At 34.0% G+C, this 15,165-nt stretch overlaps 1 protein-coding gene across 1 annotated transcript in view; it reads right to left on the reverse strand.

The window, feature by feature from the left end:
• Nucleotides 1-15,165, reverse strand: part of LOC117177417 (transcription factor Sp4-like) — a 37,385-nt gene that overhangs the window by 12,658 nt on the left and 9,562 nt on the right. The window contains exon 2 of the mRNA XM_033368086.1: nt 11,185-13,959. Coding sequence (XP_033223977.1) covers nt 11,185-13,959 — 2,775 coding nt within the window. The remainder of the gene's footprint in view (nt 1-11,184; nt 13,960-15,165) is intronic.

Here is a 15,165-nt window from a genome sequence, read left to right on the forward strand (position 1 = left end):
TCACTTTCAATAAGGTCACGAACTGCACCAATGTTATCGCCAGAGACACTTGATCTTGGACGTCGATTATGACTCACATTTTCCACATTTTCTCGTCCACTCATAAACTTTTTGGCCCAATCAAACACTTGAGTTTTAGACAGAGTATCATCCCCATACTGATCCTTCAATCTAGTCAAAATTTCGCACGGTTTAACGCCTTTTTTATGTTAAAAACTTTATTATAACCCGTTGTGCAACGGACGCTGGAACCTGTTGCTCACTCATAGCTGTACTGACGAATTGACTGAGTCAAACAGCTCACCAAGCGTTTTACCCACTCCTAATACACTACATTACAAGAATCTACACTGTGAGAGTGCTTGCGATTGGCTAAGAAAAGTATTTGTAAAATTCCGGTTTATATTTGATCCACCCTCGTACAATAGATATAATACGAATCCGATATGGCTTTCCGTACTCCCGGGTTTTTAGAATAAAAAGACTTGATTGGCCAATCAGGATCGACCAGTCCCCACGTTGGGGCACTCTGGCTAATCACAGTCATCGTAGTGAGTATACATAAGAACAACATAACCTGATACCTCAGTTTCAGGTCAGCAATGAAGAAGTGAAATGGAATGTTCACAAAACGTCGGCAAAATTCGTAGTTTTTTACACGAGTGAAACCCAAAATATCTCTTGTTATCAAAATGTATCATCCTGAAAGCATTAAATCTATAATAGTTTTAATTCTCTATTAAAAATAGTTCAATTGGCAACTTCTAAGCAAATCCTGGCATGCGTGGTCTACTTTTAATTATAGACTATTTATTTTCAGGCATTTTAATTGCTTTTGTTTGACATTGTTTTACTAATATTGGGATCACACCACATATAAATGTTGTAAACTTATTTTATATTTCTCACATTAAAAAAAATTTTCCTTTGAATTTACGTTTACAAAATCAAATTATTACTAAAAGCAAAAAATTAAAGTTACCATCTTTAGGTACAAATAAAACTCACGTTTTATTTTATAGAAATGATTTTTAATACAAATTCGGGTACTGAAATCCTAAATATTTGTATCGGCGGGTTGCGGAGTTTGTTTCTAGCACGTACACTACTTGCAGTCATTAGCATGTGCACTGAACACGTGAATAGCACTGACGCTTTTCTTTATAATTAGCGAATTAAGAAATAAATTGTTAAAAAAATATAATTATTACAATATAATTGAATTTTAATTTTTTAACTTTTCTTTAATCGGAGGTTTAATTTACATCTTCTAATTCAAATGTATTACTCCATACTTCTTATTCGAAACAATTAATTTAAAAATGTAATCTCCATTTTCTACTCAGTTGAACATAATTTGAGGTAACCTATGCTTGGCATATTCACGCTCATGTAAAGTTGCTATGTGTGCATCGTATTTTTACCATTGGATGTGATCTTTTAAGACCACCATTTCATATTGAATTTCAACGCATTCATGCGTACATTAATGAATCGATTTAACTTTCATTCTTTCAACATGCAAATGACAGACCTGCAATTAAAACTGACTCGCTTTCTATCGGTTCTTTTTTTCTGTGTCAGAATTCAAAAGCAATCAACCCCTTATTAATTATTAATTAATTTTGAATTATGATATTGCTTCATTTTGCAGTAAATGGCAGGTAATCAATTTGATCTCCAAATTAGATCAAAATGATATGCAAATGCTTTTATGTAGTTTTCGTATTTATTTATTTAATCAGAAAATTGCACAATAAAATGATCCGATTTTGAAGATGAATTGCTTGTCATTAATTGTCATGACTAGCAACTGCCGAGTGTCACTTACTATAACACATCCAAATTGTGACCGTCTACATGAATACTGAAAATTAAAAACTGAGCTATTGAAAAACCCTTCATATTTTTAACCAACTATTATTAGGCTTAAAAAAAACTTGATCTACGTAAATCTAAAGAAAAAATTTTTTTAATAAAACAAATATATATTTTCCGGAACCATAGCAATTTTAGTTGAAAATTCATTTCGTTGGTTGAAGATTTAAATATTTTTATGAAAATGTGTTCTTTAGTTAAAAATTAATTGTTGTCCCTAAAAATTTAAATATTATATTTTTGGTTAAAAATGTACTTTTTTTAGTTAAAAATTAAATTATTTTGTTGAAAAATCATCTGTTTTGTGGAAAATTTATATAATTGGAAAGAAAATTAATTTGTTTGTCTAAAATTTCATCTTTCTGCTTGAAAATTAATTTTTTAGGGGAGATGGCTTGAATATGGCATAGGGCTCGAATATGGTAAACTTGGATTTCTGGCAAACCAAAACGTAAGGTGAATGTGCCAGTCTTCGTCAATGCATGGGTTGTTGGGAGATGGGTAGTATTTCACATATAAGTAAGATGTTGTGTTCTTCGTTCTCAGCAAAACTGTTTTTTCCTAAATGCTATTGCCGATCACTAACACTTCGGAGTGCCGATAACTCGAGCAGCCAGATTTCTGACTTGCCGATAACCCATGCATTCTCGTACTTCGAACTTCTTATAATATTCATTCTAATAGGACATGTTACAAGTAATAAGTAATTTACCTTTCTAAAGGTACACTTTATCCGATAAAACTCATTTCTTAAGCTTCAAATATGTTTAATATAGTTTTTTAAGCATTTGAAATCTGAAATTTGCCTTAAGCTTTCGATAACTGGCACACTTACCTTATACTCCGTTAGCAATAGTAGGAGTTGAATGCTCTTTAGTCTAGTACAAAAAAGTGTAAGTTTCATTGCTCGATGTGCATTTTTGGAAGCGTAAGATAAATATATATATACAGTGATCATCAAGTTTATTTTTGATAAGCATTAAATGTCCATTATTTATCTTGTGAAGGGAGTTTTAATAATAATTATTGCTTCTAGTAGTACAGTAGAATTAGTAGAATATTATTGAAAAGGAGATATGGAAACGCTTCTCTTTAAAGATTATGCTTTTTAGACATGAAGATTTTGTAGATAGTGGCTCAAATATGGCACACCAAAATTGGCTAGCCAATTTTGACTCACCAAAAAATCACAGTTATACATTATTAAAATTTCTGAATGTTAAGAAGAATGGATTCATGTATTTATGTACTTAATCCAACTAATGATCCCAGAGTGGTTGCACCGAAGCATTAACAGCCATATGGATGTGCGACTATTGCCAATATGTTTGCTGTACATTGTATTCTTTAAAATTATATTAATAAATATTTACATACCGTTAACTTCTTTATTTTTTGTGCATTTTTAGTTTTTTTACGTGTGCCATATTCGAACCACCCTTTTTGGATTTTCTAAGACCTCGTTTTTTGTAAAATCTTTATTTAAAAAAGAACCGCTGGTAATTTGAAAAAAGCAACCGTATCAATCGAAATGTTATTCAATAGTCTTTCAAATGCCCTATTATTTATTCAAATTTGGTTCATTGAGTCCCGGAATTTCCTCTATGTTGAAAATTAATGTATGTAACTGAAAATCAGATTTCCATTTTTTGTTGAAAAAATATATTTTTAGTTCAAAATTCATCATTTCAAATAAAAATTCACCTCTGCGGTTGAAAATTCGCTTTTTTTGTACAAAGCTTATTTTTCAAACTAAAACTTTGATCATTCTAATTAAAGATTCATCATTTTAGTTGAACATTCATCTCTTTTGGTGGGAATTTCATCTATTTGGTTAAAAATCTAACTATTTTTAGTTGTTAAGTTAATTCTTCTTGTTAAGAAGGTTGAAAACAATCGAACGCGAAGGTCTTCCGAAAATGGGTCGGAAAACAAATCCTGACTACTCTAGAGTTGATTGAGCCAATCAAGACAAAGTCAATGTGATTGACCAGCAAAATCTCAATACTTTTGAGTAGACGGATGAACTCAGGGACGAATTTGAGTGCTATGATACCAGTATGGCCCCTGAATGAAAAGATTAGATGACGTGAATGGATGCTCTGTGGTTTCGAGAAATATATAAAGTCTAAAGCCCTAGCATTTTTCGCCTAAACGATTGCGAAATCGTGCCAAGGAACTCCGGAAAAGGGGTTATATAAGCGGAGCATCTACTTAACTGTATCCAGAACAAAACAGAAAAAAAGAGGACCCGGAGAAACGTCAACATTCAGGTTTCTTTTAGCTTGGCTAAACTAGATGACGAACTTCGTGGAGATTGTTCCGAAGAGTTCGACCTCTGGACTATTAATTGTTGGATGCATAATTCAGTAAGAGGTTTCGCATATGCAAACCGTGAAACAAAACCAACGGCTGATCATAAGACCAAAAGATGAATGCATTAACTGACCCCAAAGATAGGTTGGGTTAGACAGTACGCGTTCCACAGTCAGTGTGTGATTGTCTACATAATATCTAACAAGAATTACACTGCCAAGGTTCGACAGTTCGCGCGTGAAATGCGGATCGGTTATCAGACACTTCACAAGTCAAAGCTGCTCACTATCAGAAGCATATTATTGCACTATCTGACTCTAAGAGAAGTTTGGAGCGGAGAGAGATGTGGATCAGAAAAAAAAACAACAGTTTCTCTCTGACCCATCTCGACTCTTCCAAGACCCTCCAGTTACTGTCGACCACTCGCCCAACCCAGAGGAGGCCGAAGTAGTTTGGAGAGAAGTCTATGAAGTGCACCATAGAGTGGATAAAGACTCAGAGAACATAATTAGCTTCAAGGAGCTGTGTGATGCCTTCATAACACCAGAGGAAGAATGCTCACCTATCACTACCGAGGAGGTGAAAAAAGTATTAGGAGGTATGAAGAACTTTTCCGCTCCGGGACCAGATCCACTAGCATCTGACTCGCTTTTCCACCTCATATTTAAGTTAGAAGAGCCTATTCTGAAATGGTTGTTGGAAGGGTGCACATTAGTCTTTCCAAAGAAGGACAACTGTGTAAGATATTTACAACTATTCTAAATGATAGGATTGTTCGAAAAATCTAACCTGTGTGGCAAGAAATGTACGAAGAACGCAGCTCAAAGAAGGCGTAGCAAGATGTCGGGAGAACCTGCTCATCGATAGATATGTCTGCAAAAACGCAGCATTTTACAAGCGCGGCTTATCGATTATACCTCCCATAGATTTATCATCTACCCTTTTAAAAGCTTAAAGGTTCATTCGCATATCGTGAGGTGCATAGAGAAATTGATGCTTTTTTGGAAAACCACATTTGCCATCGCATATGTAAAACATTGTGTGACAACTAACAACGTGGCATTTCAGAGAGGTGTCTTTCAGGGCGACACCATGAACCCACGCTTATTTGGTCTTACATTATTGTTATTATCTGTCGCACTTCGTCATTAGCTTGAGTACATTTGCAGACAACCTGGAAATAAGGTCACTCACGTGTTTTACATGTATTGTCGAGGAATACTCTCAGGAGATGGGAATGGACCGTGGCGCTGGAGAGACCTATACATACGTAGACGTGCCACTGAGTCACATTTAGGATATAATATCTATAAAAGATACTCTCCGTAGCAGATACAAACGTATCATCAGGTAGATTTGGTCTTCCGAACAGTCGGCGAGGAATAAAGTATTTGCAACAAACATGCTTGCCGTCCCGGTAGTAATCTACTCATTTGAAGTTGTTCCATGGACGAAGAATAAGCTTAGATCTCTTGATATTGGGACACGAAAGGCTATACACATTGGCAAAAGCATGGACCTTAAGTCCTCTGTTCCACGACTCTACATCTCACGCCGCCAAGCTGGTCGCGAAATACTGAATTTTGAATATGTTCACAACCAGATTATTCTGGGCACAGCACAAACACTGAGAAAAAAATACTCTTCAATCATAAGTGCCGGTGTTTTTGAATTGCGCATTATTAAGACAATAGTTTATGTCAATGGTCCAATAAATTTTGCTTTGAGTGAAAGCATATAAAGTTAAGAAAAATATATGCAGATTTATTTCAAGAAAATGTTGTATTAAAGTGTTAAATATACTTTTGAATTAATAAAGTATTTTTTTATTTTCTAGAGAAAATTATTTCAACGAAACAAAGATACTTTCGATTTGATAGTATCTTCCGTAGTTACAATGAATGTGCTTTCGAACACGGTCGAAAGCATGCACTATCAGATCTACAACATCTGTGATAGAAACAAAGAAAAAGTAAATTTTGAGTCATCTGTATATTCTATTATTAGATTTATCTATGTATTTCTTTCTAAGGTGAAATTTTGTAATATGAAAAAATCTTGTTGTATGAAACATAAATGCATATGTTTAAAAAAATTGCGTAACTGTCTGAAAGGCATAGTAAAATTGAACCCAAAGTATGTATTTTCGAATCTTCCTACAAATTTTGAACACCATCAGATTGAGCTGAAAATATTCATAAAAAGCACTGAAGCATTTCTAGCCGATGTGATTGGTCTATTGAAATTAGTCTTCAAGTTCGAACTTAAAAATTTGTCAGGGGACGATCGAAAAATCCCGAAAAATAAAAGTACAAAAATTAAAAAATTGCCGGAATATAAAAATTCCGAATTGACATATTCCTGAATAATAAAATTCACGACAGTTTATAATATGACCCTATTCAGAAAATTCCCAAGAACAATACTTCCGACAGAAAATTACTGAATTTTAAAATGTTCGAACCAGAAAATTCCATAATTTGAAGAATCAAAAAAATTGTTTTTGTTAAATATTATTCATTCATTTTAAATGGAATAAGCAACTACTTTTATCAAATACATTTTTTTTAATATTCAAAATTTTACAAAATAATTTTTGGAATTTAAAATATAAATAATTAAAGAGAATGTATTTCTGAATGAGAAATTTTGTTAAAAATGTGCATAGTATGACAAAAATTACAAACAATTTTCGCAACAATCGAATTGTTAATTGAAAGAGAAATAAAAAAGAAGCTTTGAAGTAAATCAGTACTGATTTAAAACATGAAAAGTTTGTTTGGAAAATGTTATTAGGTTCGGAGACAATTTCTTTTTTATTTCGAGGAGCAAGTATCATTAAATTAATCTATTTATAACCTTTTTATACAATTGTTGTTATTTCAGTTTTAAGAAATAATTTTCATACACTTTAAATATTTTACATAATTTCTTAGATACATATATTTGATCATTGTATTTTTAATATAATAATATTATTTATAAACAACAAGATTTTTTTAATTGCTATAATTCAGGAATTTCATCATTCGTAAATTTTTGACAAGGATTTTATTATTCGAGAACTTTACAGTGTCGGAAATTTTGTATTTCGGGATTTTTTAGTCGTCTTTTTGTCAGTATAAATTAAATTATAAAAAATATATACAAACACTGAAAATTTGAAGAAAGTGGGCCAAAATTTTCATAAACATTGCTAACTAATTGAACTTTGAAATAATGTATCTCCTAAATTCTAGTTTTTATAAAAAGTTGGAGAAGTAAAACAAAATTTAAAAAATTTCGTAACTTTAAAGAACTATACATATCTGTACATGTATGATAGTCAATTTGATCAAAATCACAGTTTTTCATCCATAAAATATAATAATTATGGTAGTATTATGTATTGTTATTGAACTAAATATTAATATAAATTAATAGACATAAATAAAAAATACTAATAATTATGTAGGAATTAATTAAAAAAAGAATCTTATTCATATTATATAAGTAATTATTCAATAAATGATCAGAGTAATTATTTATGTCAAACCAAAAAATAAAAATGATTAAAATAAATGGAGTATATTATATTATATAGCTTGAAACGATGCAAAGTATAAATTTTGCAAATTTTTTTTTTAATTATCTAACATTGTCTAATTTTTATCAGTAATTACTTTTTGCAATTACTAATTTAGTAACAATTTTAAATATAGATGATTTGTTTCGAAAAATTAATTGGCATTTATTAATTCCCTATTTAACTCCCTATTTAAATAACGTTTCTTAAATGTTGATTCAATTTTAAATCATTTAAGTATGTTAAAAAATACATTTACTGTTCTTAGCATAGCTGTGTGTGATAATCGCTGTAAAAATTGAAACATAACGTTTCTCGACAAAGAGAACAATAAATTACGATAAATTACAATTATGCAATTAAATGAATTGAATAGTGGACCGGCGGCGCAGATTGAAAGAAGGCACGTGCCTAATTATTTTTGACGTACTGTCGATTGATGACAGTTTTATCAAAAAGACAATTTCGCCTTTCCCTTGTAAGTTAAAAAGTGTCGGATGAATGCCATCAGTATTTATGATATGGTATTTAGCATGGCGTCGTAACTTTAGGGATAAGGCGTGCAACTTTAAGCGGGCGGTGCGTGCGTTCGATTCTCGGAGATTGCGGATATTTTAATAAAGTGCGTTTCTCATTAGTTGTAAGTAATACGTCTTCCCTAACACATGCCAACAAATAGTTTTGTTTAGAATAATGTATGCAGTGTTACTATAGGGTAGAGTGGGACAGGTTCGATCACGGGGCAAGTCCGATCATTAGCGATTTCTTAAAATGTCGTTTATATTTTAAAATGGAATTCCCACTAAAAATTAGTTCCTCTAGTGACCTTACTTTACACAAGTGAACGTGGCGCGCGTGTGGTATCGCTAGTTGCAATCGGTGACATAACAGCAATTGTAGGTAAATGTGAAAAAAGCGTCCTTCGAGAACTTTTACGAAGTAGTTTGCCATATTGCACCAGCGATTTGGATTAAATAAATTTTCGTCCTCCCGAAAGTGTATATATATCCTAATATTTTTACATTTACTTTTTTGCGAAAAGTTGTTATTTTAATTTCTAAGCGCATTTGCAATTTGATTATCACTTATGGGGAAGGTTCGATCAAACGAGACGTTAGAGTAAATGTTATTAAAAATTAACTATATTAAAAAGTTGGATAAAAATATGTATCGATTATGTATAATGCAGATGGATGTTTACTCTTTCATTTGATCACCAAGCCATACAAATAATTGTTAGATTTATTAGAAAAAACTTTGTTTAAAAAAAAAGTGATCGAACCAGCCCCACTCTCGCGTACAGTTAAACTTGTTTATTGTTGCAACGATAGCATCGCACTTTAGAATTGAGAGCATGATACTATCAATTTATAGGACAAATCGTTGCTTCAAATTTCACGTGTAGTTAACTTTATAATATTTTACTATTAGGTATATGACATCTTCAGTTGAGGATTATCATTTTTTAAATAATTTAACAATATTTTATTTGAAATAAGAAAATAATAAACAATAGCATATACCTTTGAATTGATTATATAATTATGCATTCGACCGAGCGCGAAAGCACCGTTTGATCACCGAAAAAACGGTATACTAATATTAAAAGCATGATCTTCTTACAGACATATTCTAAACAAAGACAGAAAAAATTCTTAAAATGAGAATATTATTTAAGAAGAAGAAATGCGCAAAGGAAAATGCGCCTCGCCCTGTTCAATAATTTCTTTTAATGTTTCGTGTCACTTGCTTTCAGATCAGTTTCTTTTTTTGTAATTTTGGGCATTGAGTGTTTCGCTTCGAAGAAAAGTGGTAAATACAACATACAAATCAATAAATGTTTTTTATCATATATACAAGAATATATATTCTTAAAGTAAGAGGACCTCCATTTTACATTAAGAATATATTCTTTGCGCCTATTTAAGTTGCAAATATTCTTCAACTTAGTGATAAATTCTTAAAATTAGAGTATCATTTTTTCAGTTTTGCTTCAAACCAATATTTCATTGATTCAGAAGTATTTTTTTCTCATTGTATAGTTGCAAATGGACGGGACCTTCTTCTTAAAACGTTTAGGAAGCACGAGGAAGTGCGCAAAGGAGCGTTTCTGTACAAAGCAGCGGAGGAGGAACAATGCAGCACTAAGAGTGCTTTATTACCATCTTTGTGATTCATGCGACATTAGCCTTATTACTGCTCCGCTAAACGCTTCCCGGGAAATCGATTCAATTGTCGAAATTAGAAGTGCCGCATATACTAAAACTTTATATTCTCGACAATTGTTTCTGATGCGCACTAGAGGCCTGCCATAGCTCTCCTTGACTTCGAGAAACGAACCATGTTCGCTATCGAATTTTCGGCATCACCTGACAAAAATATAAGAGCAAAGGAGAATGAAAAGAAAGAGAGGTATAGAGATCTTATAAAGGAGTTGCGATGATTATACCTGGAATATGCTGTTAAGCTAATCGTTCTTATCACCGGTGCTTTTGGAGATGACAAGCTTTCACTAGTTAATAGCCTGAAAATCAACCTTACGTGTCGAAAAAATGCTAAGACACTTGCAACAAATGCAGAAGGCGGTCATTCTTGGGTCCCTCCATATCGTCAAGGAGCACGAGAGTTTTGCCGGATTATCTTATCAAGTCCGTCACAGACTGTAACCACCCATGTCACGGTCGTGAGACGTGCTTACGGCTGTAATTTTACCGCGATTTCGCTGGGAACGGGTGCAGTTTTTCAGATTAGCAGTTGAAAATTCATCTCTTTAGTTTAAAGTGTAATTATTCGGTTAAAAAATTGTAATTTTTGTGTTGAAAATTAATCTTTTTTGTTTGAAAAGTCAACTACAGTAAAAACTGGATTTAATGTCAATTTTGGGACAGCTTTGACTGTATTTGGTTAAAAATTAATTTTTGCTAGTTGAAAATTCAACTATTTTTCGGAAATTCTGTGTTTAGTTGAAAATTCAACGTTTTCCAGATCATTTTCTGTTGGTCCTATGGAGCTGTAAATATTCCAGAAGTTGAAGATCTACAAAAACACTTGTAGAAAGAATAAAATGAATTTCCAGAGTGATATAGATGTATAGCCCAATACAAAAAAATTGGAATTTTTCTTCCAGCCTGAAATTAAAAATGTTCTAAAAATTTCCTTGTTTTAGAGGTATTATGTCGGTCATGACTAATCTAAGTTTTGTAATAGAAAGTTTAACAACTGGCACTCGAAAAATATGAATAAAGTTGGGTAAAAATTAATTTTGGATCCCTAAATGTTGATTATTATTATTTGAGGTTGATAATTAAAATGGTATGCAACGGTTTGATAATGCAAGGTTTACCATGCCCTTAATATTCCTTTTCACTTTTATTGCAATTGATCATAAATTGATAGAATTATTATAAGATTAAATAAAATCTCACCGCACTCGCAGCAAACATATCTTCCAGCCTTAGGAACTTCGATAGTATCCAGAGGTTCAGCTTCAGGGGTATCTTTCTGTTGCAAATGTCCCTTCTTATTTTTCGATCTTCCATCAGCAACAAGCAGTGTATCATACGTATAAGCAGCAGCCTTCGTCTCCGTTTGATCCGTAATAGCCTGGACCTCTTTACTCTTTAAATTAGCTTGCCAATTAGGATTATTGTTTTCAATATCACTACTACACTCAGAATTTGGAGGCGTCAAAGGAGGAACAGATTCCATAGGTTGATCGACCATTATCGGCGTCAACACAGGTCCTATCGATTGCTCGGTGATACTCGAGGGTGTCATAGACCCTGTCGATGGCTTGAGAATTATTGATCTTATAGATCCTGTCGATTGCTCGACAATTCTCGAAGTCACAGATCCTATCGATTGCTCGCCTGAACTCGGTGGCGTCAAAGATCCTATCGATTGCTCATCCATTCTTAACATTGTCGTTGATCCTATCGATTGTTCGATGATCATCGAAGCGGTGACAGATCCCTTTGGTTGCCTGACGATCCTCGGTGGCATCACGGATCCTATCGATTGCTCAACAATCATCGACGTGGCAGATGCTATACGTGGCATCCCGGAACTCATTGATTGATCAGCTAGCATCAATGATGCGACAGATCCTACCGATGGCTTCCTAGCTCCTATCGGTTGCTCGACGATCATCGTCGGTCCTGACATTGATGGTGTCCCAGATCTCTTCGATTTTTCAGCGAGCATCGACGACGTAGCAGATCCTAAAGAAACTCCAATCGATTGCTCGACGATCATCGACGAACCTGATGTCGATGTGGTAATAGATTTGGTTGATTTTTCGGTGGGCATCGTCGACGCGACAGATATTGATATTGATGGTGTTCCAGTTCTTATTGATTTCCCGACGATCATCGACGATCGCGAAGTTCCTATTGATCGCCGTTCGATTCTCGGTTGTATCTCAGCTCCTACCGATTGCTCGACGATCATCGATGATGTAGATGTTGAAGGCGTCCTAGATCGTATTGATTGCCCAACGATCATAGTCCTCGATGATCCTATCGATTGCCCGTCGAACATCGAGGGCGCTAAAGATCCTATCGTTTGCTCAACAATCCTCGAAGTTCCAGATCCTGATATCAATGAAGTACCAGATCTTATTGATTGTTCGGTAATCATGGACGTCTTGGAACATCCTATCGACTGCTCCTCAAACCTTGAAGACGCCTCGGATCCTATCGTTTGCTCCATGGCCATCGACGAGGCCTCAGATCCTATCGATTGCCGGAACCTCGAAGGTGTCGAAGATCCTATCGATTGCTCGCCAATCATTAAAGACGGCGGAGATCCTATTGACTGCCCGTCGATCGTCGAGGGCGTCATAGTGCCTGTCAATTGATCGACGAACATTGACGACGGCGCAAGTTCTATTGATTGCTCAGTGATCATTGACGGCACAGATGGTGTCGCATACGTAAATAGAATTTCCTGAACAGGAGATAATGGTATAAAAACACCCCCAGGTGCTTGCTGGACAATCGTTCTAGCATGCGTGGGATCATAAATTATTTCTCCTTGATGCTGGTGATAAATCCCACTGTTCATCAAGTCACTCGCGAAAATCGCATTAACTTGATAAACAGGAGTCTCACCTTGATATACTCTCATTTCTTGCACATCAGTTGCCGGTGCTTCAACGACATTTTGGGGACCAATTGCTACACCCGGTTGGGGCAATGGAGGCAAAGAACGAGACAATTCCAACAAATCATGAGCAGCTTCTGTTTCCGCAGCAGATCTGTCCCTAAAGAGTTGCATTCCATCGTTTTGGCTTTGATATTTGTCAGGAGAGACGATGACTGATCTTGAGGAATTTGAGAAACGCTCTGACAATGTTGGCGAGTGTCTGAAAGGTGCAAGTACTTCCAGGCGAGAGGTACACGCTTCCGTTAAAGATACTGGCGAACTTTGTCTTTGCCTAAGATCATCGTTAAACTTTATTGGCCCCGTTGATTCTATCCTGGTTTGGGCTTCTTCGAGGCGAGAAGGCGGAGGTGTCGGCGTTCGAAATTCTTGTGGTTGACGAATTGTCGTCGTGGTGGTGGTTCCTGATCGAGTTATTACTGTTGTTGTTGCTGTTGAAACATTTGGCAGAGTACTGCACTGGTCTATCACGTCTTCTATTACGTCTTGGACCTTTTTGAGCCGCCTCGATGGAAACTTGTCCGATGTATCTAAACACTTGTATATTACATTTTCTTTTTGATCCTGTTTTTGTAATTGAGTTGCAGGAGATTTTACGCCCGAGGTTTCGGTACATTCTGCTATTGCATTTTCTATCACGTCCTGAACTCTGTGGAATCTGCTTGATGCAGGGTTTTCTACTAATATTAATGAAGGGGTTTCCACTAAGGCTAATGTTGATTGGTCTTTTGTAATTTCTTTGACAGTACGAAATCTTGGGAATTGGCCCGCGGGAAATGTGTCTATTGAGATTATTGTACATTTTTTAGATGGTGAAGACTGCTCCTCGAATTTTTCTGTTGGTTGTTCTATTTGTTTTTGTTGAATGTCCTGATCTCTTTGAATTCGACTGGATGTTTTCAGTACTAATAGTTTCGGATCGTCTGAAGACTCTTCTAGAAGGTTTTGAACTCTTTCAAATCGATTTTTTATCGGCAAGTCAGACGATAATACGGATGATACTGGAGAAACAGCTCTTCCCTCAGATGAATGCTTTTCTGAAAATTAAGAGAATAAGGTTTTAAGTTTATGTTACAAATGTATTTAGAATTGGCTATTTTTAGAACTGCAATTCTAAAATCTAAAATTATGAATAGTTGAAGTCTAAAAAATTGAAGCATTTTGATTAAACGATTTAAATTTGGAAGATTTGCCATTAGGAAACGAACATGCCAAATTGGTAGTTTTCTGAATTTGTGGATTTTCGAATTTAAATATCCTTGCCAGGACAAGAAAAATTTTGGCAAAACTTGAATTTTTGACAGTTAAATTCCTTTTGAAATAGAAAATTAAAATAATAATCCTTTAATTTTAAAGAATTGAAGGTAAGTTTGAAAATCAGTTAAGCAATCTTTAATTTTTTGAAGAAAAGAAATTTTGCGGCTTCTAAATATGAAAAAATTCGTCAAAGCATTCATAGAACAGCAAGTCCTTTATCTTTGAACTATCACTGTAAAAGCAATTCTATATCTTAAATTTACTTAAAAAAACCTATATCCCCTTCCACATGACTCCCCTCCTCACCCAGTTGAGTCACGCCTACCCCAAAAAGGGAATGGCTCGTTGGTATAAGAAAATATTCATTTAACGATTACCAAATTTTATTGTGTGAAATTACTGGTATCAATTTTAACAAACTTGGAATTTTATTTTTTCAAAAATTAAAATATCGAATTCTTTGTGATATATTTCAATGTTAGATAACAAGATTAATAAAAACTTCAAATGTTAAAGTCATATTTGTGAACTATATTTTTGTATGATTTAAAACTGAAATTTAAATTTAAAATTTAAATAAATTTTAAATTTATACATTTTTAAAAGTTATAAAGTCTATAAATTTGGAACACGCGCTAAAATTTAGAAAAATTCAAACTGAGAATCAATTTTAGATATAATGAAAAGATAATCCTATTTTAGGACTTATCTTAAATTAGATACATTAAACAAAGTACATCAAGGTTTTAGACCTGATGACCTTAAATGGAAAAAGGGCTTCCAAATTCAATATCTACAATTTGAAAAGTTTCAGTCCATTCCATATTTTAAAAGGCTTCCCTCTGCTGTTAAAGTAGGAAAGCCTTTAAAAGTCATTCTAACTTACTTGTCGTCAAAGTGAATGGTCATATAATTTGAAAATCTGCGAATTTCAAAGCCATACAATATGCAAAGTTTAAAAAATCAGAAAAATGTTCTTGCATTAT

The sequence above is a fragment of the Belonocnema kinseyi genome, chromosome 7, assembly GCF_010883055.1.
Source record: "Belonocnema kinseyi isolate 2016_QV_RU_SX_M_011 chromosome 7, B_treatae_v1, whole genome shotgun sequence".
Classification (NCBI taxonomy): domain Eukaryota; kingdom Metazoa; phylum Arthropoda; class Insecta; order Hymenoptera; family Cynipidae; genus Belonocnema; species Belonocnema kinseyi.